The sequence below is a fragment of the Vigna unguiculata genome, chromosome 1, assembly GCF_037176805.1.
Source record: "Vigna unguiculata cultivar grain cowpea cultivar isolate G323 ecotype 2 chromosome 1, ASM3717680v1, whole genome shotgun sequence".
Lineage (NCBI taxonomy): Eukaryota > Viridiplantae > Streptophyta > Magnoliopsida > Fabales > Fabaceae > Vigna > Vigna unguiculata.
In genome coordinates this window covers 32,292,052-32,303,256 of record NC_140792.1, presented here as the reverse complement: position 1 = coordinate 32,303,256, position 11,205 = coordinate 32,292,052, and the positions used below count along the sequence as shown (strand labels likewise).

Sequence of the window (11,205 nt, the reverse complement as noted above, 5' to 3'; positions counted from 1 at the left end):
TTTCTAACTAGATTTATCTATATTGAATCCATGTTAATTGGTTATCTATTATTATGAGACTGAGAATAAAAAATATTTAAGTTTGTAGTTACTGTGCAAAACATTTGTCTATCGTAAAATGTCATTTTAGTTAGGATTAGTTGTATAATGCATTGTTCAAGTTTTAGTCGTGCATATTATTATTTGTTTTCAAATTTTTAATCGAACAAGTTACATGTTTGGTCTTATATATTACAGTATATTTTTATTTCATAAATCATTCCAATTTTGATAACAAGCAGGAGTTGCTAACGAGAGTTTTGGATAAATGATTTTAATTGATAAGTTCTACCACAAGAAAAGTATTTATTACCAGCGATTGTTTTTCATGTTAACTTTCTTTATGCATATATGAGAAAAAAATTTGATGGTGAACATAATGATTTTATAAATAATGTCATTAGATAATCGAAGACAAAAATTTGAAAACATTTTTTCAATTTTAGTTATTCAATTATTTCCTCAAGAACTTACTTTTTATAATTGCATGAACATCTCTATTTAAATGTAGTTTCTTATTACTTATAGTCATTTACTATAAAACTTTAGAACTACAAATTTATTGTTTATTATTTCATGTTGATGGTATGATATCATATTCATGGTCTAGAAGTATGAGGACCTTGTTCTGACAGAAAAATCCTATGACATGAAACAGAACTGAGATGAACAAAAATAATAAACATATACATTGATCCATTTCCATTCACCTATATAGTATACACATTCCAATGAAATAGGAATTCCATGTCACCCTTCTCTTAGAAAAGAATTACTAATAAACGATACAGTAATATATTCTAGCTACTTGTTACAGTGTTCTCCATCATGTATTCACTTATGCTATTTATACTGTACGTCCGAACTATACAAAGAATGTAGGAAATTAAGAAGGTACAATAAAGAATAGGGTTCAATTAGTGTCCAAAATCATCTTAATCTCGATCGTATAACCAAAATTTCCCTTCCCAACCAGCAGTGAAACTTGCAGCACTTTCTGCAGTGGATATTTGCAACCATGCTGATAAGGAAATAGAAAGAACCATGTATACCTTTCAAGAGGTTTCAGTGAATACTCTAAGTATGAAATCACGAAAGCGCCTTGAATATTGTATAGGATCAACGGCTGATATTGAAGTCGGGTCATATTGAATGGATTTGTAGGCATGCTCAAGCTTCTTGCTGATGTCATAGTCTTGGAGTATGTCTATGATGCCAAAAGTCAACGAAACATTATAGAACTCTCCAATTGGTTCTCCTATAAGCTGTAATTCACAACCACTTCTTCTCACTGTCCTTTCAACCCTTGCTGGCATGTTCATACCCAATGTCACACTGCACATACCCACATACACACACACAAACAACCATAATAAGCTTTCAGATTTTCATCATGAAGGAGTCATAAATTCTTGGATATAATTGTCACATACATAACATGGAAACGTAGTATAAGGCTAAATCCATGTAACACTGTGATAAAACAACTTTAAATAAACATTCACCTAGGAGGAGGATCAGAAGGAGGTTCATCTTTGGCTTCACTTGTGGTGTCGGGATTTTCTTCATTTTCTAAATCACCTGAAGCTGAAGCTGGAGAGCAAAAGGGTCTTCATTGGGTTGTCAAAGCTCATATAAGGTTAGACATACTTAATTTAGGGTAAGAAAATTACCAGCAGGAGTTCGAGATTGTATAGGAATAACTTCTCCTTCTGGCGAAATATCTTTGAAATAAATGCCCACTAGAAGACTATAGTCCATAATTCCCTCCTGTTCCAGAATCTCACAATCCAAATCAACTTGTCTGCAGATCAAAATATATGCTTAACATGCTTAGTTTAATTTGACACAAGACAACGAATGAAAACTGCGAAACTGTTTAACTTAGCCAGTTATATGCTACACAAAATTATAATCAATCATTGGAAATTCAAGTGACTGAATTTTAACTTCATTATTTTGTTAAACATATACGTGTATTTGATCACAATTGAAATAACTGATTTTCAAAACCCACAATTGTAGTCCAAACACATTACAAATTAAGGTATGACAGTCCTTATCACCTGCAAAACTCTTCAAACTGGGACTTCTCCAGTTGAAATATGAAATTAAGATCAAGATCCTTAAGTATAGTGGTTTCACTAATTTCTGTCTCAGGCTTATCTGAGGTTCGTCCAAGTGAAGAACCCTTCAAATCGTAGCGTCTATGGGTGATAAACTCAGAACGGAAGAGGTTGCCCATTATGATAAACCGAACCTGGAAAACCAAACACATTAAGAAGCTTATTATACTCAAACTATAGAAACTTCATAGAAATATCTATCTTCCTAAAAGAATAAACACTAGTTAAGTGAATGCCAAAAGTTTGGAGTTTGTACAACATAAAATATATTCAAAGTTCAATCTAGAAAGGAAGCAAAGGAGCCATCGTTGTTCCATACAAATTTCTGTTATAAGGGACTTCTACGAATGTACCTTCTTCTGAATAGGCCCATTTAACTTCACACAATGCAGGCCATAATACTTTGTCAAAAGAGTATTTTTGTAGTCTCGAAAGTGATTGTAATAGGATGGAAGCAGTCTCAATAGAACCTGAACACAAATGAAGCAGGGCCAGATTTGAAGAAATGTATCATGGTTCCTGAGAAATTTCAAACAAGGAAAGATCAGAGTGGAACTCACTTTCACTTCAGCTTTCTTCATTGTCTTAATCATGTATTTGTCGTCATTGGTCAAGTAAAAGAAGCTGCCACTTTTTCCAGGAGAGGAAAGTTCGCGAAGTGCATCATTTCCACATAAGGATAACATGTAATCAGCCGGATCCACCATGAATAGCTTCCTAAGAGTTCTGAGGACAGAGTGCAATCTATGAGCTGAAGAAAATGGCATCCTTGTACCGTTAATCTCATTCAGTAACTACATCTAACTACTTCATTATAGCTTAGTTTTTGTGGAATTCTACCATTTTTTCCCCTCACTTTGATTACATGTAACGTCATTGAATATATATCAAAATTAAACTCAGGAACAGATTAAGTAAATAACATGGCTGACCTAAAAACTACCGGGCAATAGTCCTTCCACTTAAAGTCACAACATGGATGTGGTGGAGTGTATTTGGATCCTTCTGGTGGAAATCTTGTCCACACTTTCTCCTTAGGATCAAAAGCTGCAGGCTTCAGATCAAGTGATGCTGTGGGAGCAGGCCTTGCAATAGAATGCCTATGAAGTTCAAGAAAGTATAAAATATGAAATATTTGTAAAGTTACATGCAGGAGCAAAAGGAAAGCAATCAGAGAGGGTGAAATTATGAAAAAAATAATGAAGAAGAAGAAGACACAAACCTGAGTCCGAGCTGCAAATTGAGCATGAGCTCATAATTTTTGTGTCCTTTGCCAATGCTCTCTCCCACCCTCTTTGACTTCTTGGGTGCTTTGAGAGGTTGGAGTTGACCCGAATTTTCTGCAGCATCTTCAACACGTAAAGCAGTCAAATCTTCCTCGAGATCACTCCCCATGGTTGGAGTTTTAGCACTGCCATCACTCTCCCCACCATCCAACAACCTATCACCTTGTCTGTCCAAGCCCATACTCACCCTTCCATCCACCGACATTCTCCTAGTTTTAGAAGTCTCCCCAGCAGCCTTTGTAGACCTCCAAACCGCAAGCCTCTTCTGTGATGGCATAACCTGAGCCTTCTCCCCAGGGCAAACCAAATAAGCACTCAAATCATTATACAACTCTTGAGGATCCCAATTACTATGCCCCTCTCCCTCTCCCTCTTCTGATTCTGATTCCTTTGGATGATATGTCCCATTCGGATCCTTCACATCCTTGCTGAAATTCCCCTCATAAAAACTCCCATCTGGCCACTTGAAAGTCCCATTCCCCTTTGGCCAACCATCTTCCCAAAACCCTTCAAACTTGTTCCCATTAGCCCAAGCAAATGACCCTTTACCACAAATAATCCCATTCCTCCATTCCCCCACATAATGGCTCTCATCCTTCCACTCATACCTCCCCTCCCCATCTTGCAAACCCCTCTTCCACTCTCCATCAAACCAATCCCCATTCGCATAACTCTTAAAACCATGACCATGTTTCAAGTTTAGTTCCCAGTGCCCCTTATAAGTATCCCCACTACACCCTGTGTAAGTCCCTGTCCCACACATGTAACCACCCTTGAACTCCCCTTCATATGTCGCCCCTGAAGGCCAACTGAACCTACCCTTTCCCTTTGTCTTCCCTTTGTACCAATCTCCAACGTACATGCACCCATCCGTCCACAGGTATTTCCCTAGCCCGTGTGGGAAGTTATTCGCCCATTCCCCCGTGTAGTAATCCCCGTTAGGTAGAACCTTCTCTTCAAGGTACACCTCGTACACCTCGTTCTCATTCTCATCGTCGTCGTCATAATCATCCTGGTTATCTTCTTCTTCCGTAACCTGTGACAAAGATATCGTCCCAAATATACTGTTGGCACGCTTCTTCGCAACTGCATGCGTCTTTCTCATCGTTGCCTCCCATGCCTTCATCACACCGCTATCTTTTCCAATCATTTTGCTCTCTCCTTTTTCCTTATATCCTCACATTTGGTACTTATCAGTAATATTCACGGACACCCCACATATTCCAACACATTCAAAGAATGATTTTTTTTTCATGCATCCTTGGAGAACATGCAATGATTTGTGTAACATTCAAAGGGGGCGATCAATGATGCGGCCATTCTGATGTTTTTTGTTTCTGATGAACCCAAACCGTCTCGGATGTTGTCGCAGGCTTTTTTGTTTCTTGGCATGTTAATTTCCATAGAGTTCGGGGACATGTTGATGTTACAGGAGATGCACGATGCCCCTCAAACTGTGTCAAACTCCTGACAGCTGTCACTTGCAAAGTAAGTTAGAGGACCTGTCCTTAATTTGGTGCACGTGCCGTGTGATTCATTCATGAAGGTATGTTTTTGATATTTTTGAATGGAACATTGAAAAATTCATGTTCCTGTGGGTCACATACCCTACAACCTCTAAGAGCCATGACACAAATGGAGACTGGTGCTAAAATCAAGGTGTTTGCTTCCTATTTTTAGCCTACATTTAACAAATTTTCCAATTTGTGTTTGTTTAATGTGCGCAATCACTGTCTAACCATTGATAATTAATGTCTCGATTTGATTAAAGGACAAAGATTGGCAATGGTTCATCGTTTTTTTCTTTTCATTATAAAGTATATTGAAAGTAGCCATAGAATTTCAGTGATTTTCTGATTCATTTGGAGGAGTCGATTAAGTTACAGCTTCAAGTGTACATAGCTACACATATTTTGACTTATCAGAACCATTAGTGCAGAAGATTTTCTTCGTCCTCTTCTTTAACCAATGTTTTCACTCCCACAATTGTATGTTTTTTAAATGTTGATAATCTACCACTACACTTTATGTGACAAATTCAAAATGATTAAATGGAGTTACCGCTGATAACAGCATATGCTATAATATTATGCTGTGTATAAAAATAGTCCATGTGAAACAAAAGGGTCAATAACTCAATTGACAAGTTCTTAAAGCTAATGAAAAAAAGTAAATTTACAAACTGAAAACTAAAAAGTAGTTTTATATTTTGAAAATTTAAAATCTACAAAGAAAAGACCTTCACCTTTATTTTCATTTTCTTTGACTTCTGACTTTTTCCCTTTCAAACTTTTAGTTTAGCCTCTTCTGTTTACATTAGATTAATTCAGTCGTGAACATTCCAACATGAGAATAGCTATTTTTAAACATTCCAACAATTAGAACTAATTGAAAGCAGAGAGAGAGTTGAGTATGAAATGATGGAACCTATCAAATGGTGCATAGATACATTGAAGTTGCAAAAGTAGAGAGTAATGAAATAACAGAGTGTTGGTGGGTGTATATATATAATATATATCAAATCTTGTTGAGAGCAGCAAGGGTGAAAACGGTGGCAGAAGTTACTCCTGGAATGAAAAATTCATCACGAATTGCTTCAGGCATCACTTTCTGCTTTATCAACAGAGCAGCCAATGGAACACCAAAAATGCACAAGATTGCTTCCTTTGCTCCTATTCCAGTGAATCCTGATGATTTCACCAAATTTTTCATTATCTCCTGGAATTCTGTTTTTGTCAGTGCCTTGTTTTTCCCATCTTTACTCTTTTCACGCTTCTACATCTCCCATTAAACCAAACAACAATCAACACTGTTAATTCAACACAACCTAAACTCCTATAATCTACCATATAAGCTACCCAAAATTATCAAAGAGAAACACTGTGAATTGCAATTTTTTAATCTACTTTTTTAACATACCCCTTTCCAACACAGATATAAAAGATAATCCAATGCTAAAATATAAATAAATTTTAAAGAATTTCGTGCATTTGAAAATTAAATTCTTGTTGTAAATATTAATTAAAAATCAATAAAATTATAACAAATAAATAAGAGAATATATATATATATATTGAATTTGTTTATTGTTTATTGGATTAAAAATTTCATAAGTATCAGTATGCCAGAAAGAGTGAATTAGCAAAAATTTGTTTGCACGTACATTGAATTCTGTCTCCAAATCCTTTGTCGCTGGAAGTTTAATCTGCGTATTTCCGAGTTTTTCATTGAGTTTTCTGACAAAACATAACGCAAAGTTGTGACAGAGAAAAGTGTTACATATAGCATAACAAAATCGTGTCACTTCATAATTAATTAAATAATAATTTGGGTAGCTTTTGATACGAAAATGGTTAAGTACTCGACAATCTCGCATACTGCTCGGTAAAAAACTGGGAATTCCATGGCGTCTTTCTCTTCGGTCAATTTTTCATACCCTTCTTCTATAATTGGTTCAAGTTCTTTCAGCTTTTTTTGATCAGCCCCTGTCTCAAATTTTCAGAAAAAAGAGAGATTATAATTGATGTAAGAACATGAATATGCATATAGTGCTACAAAAACATGAGACAAAGTATGAAAAAGCAGAACAAAAGGTGAGATAAATATGACATGTTAAAATGTTTTTCCAAGAATAATAAAGGTCAAGACAAGAGAGTTGAATGTGGAACCTGGTGCAAGTTTATGCAGAGACAAGCCCATTTTTTTCTTTAGCTTTGGTTTAAAGGAGATTTGAGTTAAAACAATGAGGTAGGTGTGGCAGAGGTATAGATATACACATATATATACACATACAAAGAAACAACATTTCATGAACTTTTATGCAGAAAAAAAGCTGCAATAAAACTTGCACGGTGGGAAGAGAACATTGGATCTCTTAGGTTATAAGCAAACCTATAATAATATATATATATATAAAATAAGACGAGAGAGATAGAATATGTAAATTTATTTCTCAAGAAATGAATACTATTCGTTCAGTATAAAATTCTTGACTTGTTGCTCTCACCAATATTCATATTAAACCACTTATAAATGACTGCTAGAGGACTCAATGAAATTTGAACAAGACAAAATAATATTGTCTTGTGGAGCCAACCATTTTTTTATGGGTCTCAAACATAAAGTTAAATGTTTCTGAAATTAATTCCAAGTTGGATTAGATGTCAAAAGATTCATGGTCACTAATACTTTAAGATGTAAAGTAAAAGACACAAACATTAGTATAATAATTAGCATAATAAAAAGTGCGATGTCCACTTAAAAATATATTACCCCTTTTTTTATTCGAATGAAAATGTTTTAAAATGAAATATAAGGTTATATTAAAGCAAAGTACGAAAAAAAGTAATAAATTATAATTAAATAATTGTTCTGTAAACAAAAATTCCAAAAATTTAAAATTTACTATACAAAAGTTAAAAAAACTTCAAACTGTATATTGTTTTAATGAAATAAAATAAAATATTGTAGAAAATATCATATTAAAATTTAAATTTCTGTTTTTCATTTGTTTATTAGCTGCAACATATACTTTTGTTTTGGAATACTTATAATTTAATTGACAAACTTAACTATTAATTTAAACTTTTGGCTAATTTGTTTTTTTTTCCGAATTAAGTAATTTCTCAGTTTCTTGATTAAAGAAATGTTATGTTTATACCACCAGTTCATTATAATATTTCACCCTTTTCCTCTCTTTCTTTAAGTGCTAAAAGGTAGGATATCTTATTTTTTAAGTTCAAGATATACAAAAGTAATCATTTCTGGCTCAACTGGTTGGCAAGAAAGGGTTTTATTAACATTTTTAGAATATGTTTTTTTTCTTCTGGCTTTTATATGAAAATTTTAAATTATTGCCTTGATTAACATAAACTTCATAACCATTAAAAATTAAAACATAACTATTTGAATAATCCTTACCAGTTGATTTTTTTTCCTATATTAGTTTTTTCTTACCAGTTGATTTTTTTTTTAATTTGTTCCTATAGTATTGTTTAAAACTTTCTTTTTCATAATTTTGACAAAAAAATCACTTTCATAATTTGTTCCTATAGCACACACAAAGGTTTAAACCCTCAGTTGGTCCTCTTTTTTGTTTCGAAAATTTCAATTTGATCATTAGATTTTAACCTGTGTCAATTGACACACACACACACACACAAAAACAAAAGGTTTAAACCTTCAGGTTGGTTCTTATTTTTGTTTGAAAATCTCAATTTAGTCCTCAAATTTTAACTTGTCTCAATTAGGTCCTATTTTTGAAAATGGGTAAAAATTAGGTCATTTCTATTAGTTTAAACCCTTGGTTGGTTCTCATTTTTGTTAGAAAATATCAATTTGGTCCACAAATTTTAACCTGTCTCAATTGGGTACTATCTTTGAAAATGTATAACAATTAGGTCATTTCCATTAGTACTGTGCTAACAACATTAAATATGTATCACAAGTCAATCTGCAATATTTTCTATTTTATTTATTTATTTTATTTTCTATTTTTTTAGTTTTCTTAAAATTTGTTACGTCTCAAAACAACATTGTGTCACCTGACAACATTAGTCTGGCGTGACAGTGGTTATGCCACATAAGTCTTAGTTTCAATCTAGTCCTTATATTTGTTATTTTTGTTTCAATTTAATCTTATATTTGTTATGACTTAATCTCAATTTAGTCCCAATTTTTGTTAAGAATGAAAGAATTTCGTCCTTCTCCAAATTGATAGAAAATTTAATTTTTATATAAATATTATACCGAGATTACAATTGATATTTTTATATAGATATTATTATAGATATTAATATATATATATATATATATATATATTAAAAAAAAGTAAAAAAAGATTTTAAAGGGGTCTTCCTTTTAAATAACAGGAGTGGTTTACATAAACCCTACAAAAATCCATTTCATTCTTAGTTTTTCAATCTCCTTTCTTATGACCTCTTGCATTTTTGCTCTTGAAGATCCAAAGCCATAAAAACAATTAGTGTCAAGGATTCTACCATAGAAGTTAATCAATTTCGTATTAGGATATGTTCAAATTTTCCTCTTCTGATAGAGCAACTCTAATTTTTCTAGTGCATGCAACTTTCTTTGGCTGCATGTGATTTTTTTTTCTTTTTTCTAGATGCATCTTCATCTAGCCGTGATTCTTAAACCATTATTCAATCCTTGACTTTTAATTTTTGGGTTATGAATATAGGACCATTGTAAGTGAAGACGTTGTGCAAGGGGAGAGAACTAAGAGTCTTCCTTAAGTAAGGGAAGCTGATCATTTAAATTGTTTTAAAATGAGAATTTATAACTGCTTAACCTTTAAATTATTTTTGTGAGATTGAATTTGATGCAATTTGTGTGAGTTTTTTTGTAGTATTTGTGTTGTGTTTTCAGTGGGTATATTTTTTATGAATGATATATTGTGGACTGATGACATGACTGAGTTGTTTAATGATATGAATTGGGTATGAATGATAATTTTATAGATGAGTACTAAAAGAAAATGATTCTTGGGGAAATGGAGTTTGTGAATTCTGTTATAGAATGAGAGAAATTAAGATGATAAGAAAATTGATATGTTAATTTGTTATGGGTTCTTGTATTTGTTTTAACCATATATGATGTTGACATTGTTGAAAAAGAGTAATTTAGAGAGGTTGGTATTATTGTAAATTATAATGTTGATATGCTGAGTATGATATTATGGTAGAAGAAAAAATTCAATTGTCTAGAAGCAATTATTTTTTTCTGTTGTGTCCACCATTGAACGACTCTGAATATAATTAGGCAGCAAGGGAGGCATTGAACCGCTGGTATGCAGTTTTAGAAAAACAAAACTTTAAATATTTGTTTGAATTGTTTATGTCCTCTTTGGCTTAGAAATGAAAAGTTTGGTTCTCAATGACTATTTTCAAAGGGAAATTACCACATAGAGTATCTTGACTGCACTAGTATCTAACTCACGTAGAGTATGATATCTAGGTGGTGAGAGTCGAAGGAGGCTTCACATGATAGACAATATCATATAAAAGATGATCAGGGAGCTAGTGAAGTTAATCCCGTAATGACTTGTTAAATTAGATTTTGTTTCATCTTAATCCCTTTGTAATGATGGTCTTAGAGATAGAAATAATGAGTAAGTATGACAGGTGCAAAATCTCACAAGTCTATTCAATGCACTAATCTTTCGGAAGTAACATGTGTGAGTATAATTGTGATAAGAGTTGGATGTGCTAGTGCTTTGTAATTATGAGTGAGACTTTAGTAGTAATTTCTGTAAAAGCCTAATAGTAAACCATTGAGTTTGTTTTTGTGGGTTGTCAACATAAAAGATTTATTTAATATTCTTGTATGTTCTTTTGTCCTATCCAATTAGTTTTTTCTCTCTTATTAAATGCATTAGTTTGCCCTTCTATTTTCTTTCCTTGTGTTGCTTGTGTGTTTTTTTTTTATGCGATGATCGTATATAAACGCGTGAGTAGAGGTACGAACAGATGAGGTCAGTAGCTCAAAAGCAGGAGCCCGTCACTATCTTTGATAGTTTTGAATAGTTACTAATTCAGTAGATGAAGTCTTTGCCTTTGTTTTGAAAAATTGTATCAAACATACTTCTCATATTTTGAAGTACTTTGGGATGTTTAGGAAAAGTAATTTTGAGATACAATGTTAAGGGATTGTAATAGTCTTTAAACTTATTCTCTCTCTAAATACATATATATATATATATATATATATATATATATATATATATATATATATTA

The 11,205-nt window shown here is 32.8% G+C and overlaps 2 protein-coding genes across 2 annotated transcripts; both read right to left on the bottom strand.

The window, feature by feature from the left end:
• Positions 1 to 705: 705 nt before the first annotated feature.
• On the bottom strand, positions 706 to 4,954 carry LOC114181880 (phosphatidylinositol 4-phosphate 5-kinase 5-like). The gene is made up of 8 exons (XM_028068514.2): positions 3,388 to 4,954; positions 3,098 to 3,265; positions 2,726 to 2,891; positions 2,519 to 2,635; positions 2,106 to 2,299; positions 1,713 to 1,843; positions 1,545 to 1,632; positions 706 to 1,374 (listed from the first exon to the last, which is right to left on the bottom strand). Exons 1-8 carry the CDS (start codon positions 4,599 to 4,601, stop codon positions 1,095 to 1,097), a joined length of 2,358 nt encoding a protein of 785 aa, XP_027924315.1. The 5' UTR covers positions 4,602 to 4,954; the 3' UTR covers positions 706 to 1,094.
• Positions 4,955 to 5,857: 903 nt separating this feature from the next.
• On the bottom strand, positions 5,858 to 7,334 carry LOC114195429 (uncharacterized). The gene is made up of 4 exons (XM_028085907.1): positions 7,120 to 7,334; positions 6,813 to 6,936; positions 6,615 to 6,687; positions 5,858 to 6,226 (listed from the first exon to the last, which is right to left on the bottom strand). Exons 1-4 carry the CDS (start codon positions 7,259 to 7,261, stop codon positions 5,969 to 5,971), a joined length of 597 nt encoding a protein of 198 aa, XP_027941708.1. The 5' UTR covers positions 7,262 to 7,334; the 3' UTR covers positions 5,858 to 5,968.
• Positions 7,335 to 11,205: the final 3,871 nt, after the last annotated feature.

Coding starts and splice junctions, on each gene's coding strand:
- LOC114181880 (XM_028068514.2), bottom strand. CDS start 4,601: ATGATTGGAAAAGATAGCGGTGTGATGAAGGCATGGGAGGCAACGATG. Junction 2,636..2,725: donor TGAAGAAAGCTGAAGTGAAA/GTGAGTTCCACT, acceptor ATTTGTGTTCAG/GTTCTATTGAGACTGCTTCC. Junction 1,844..2,105: donor CAGTTTGAAGAGTTTTGCAG/GTGATAAGGACT, acceptor TTTGATCTGCAG/ACAAGTTGATTTGGATTGTG.
- LOC114195429 (XM_028085907.1), bottom strand. CDS start 7,261: ATGAAATGTTGTTTCTTTGTATGTGTATATATATGTGTATATCTATAC. Junction 6,937..7,119: donor TCTGCATAAACTTGCACCAG/GTTCCACATTCA, acceptor AATTTGAGACAG/GGGCTGATCAAAAAAAGCTG. Junction 6,688..6,812: donor GCAGTATGCGAGATTGTCGA/GTACTTAACCAT, acceptor ATGTTTTGTCAG/AAAACTCAATGAAAAACTCG.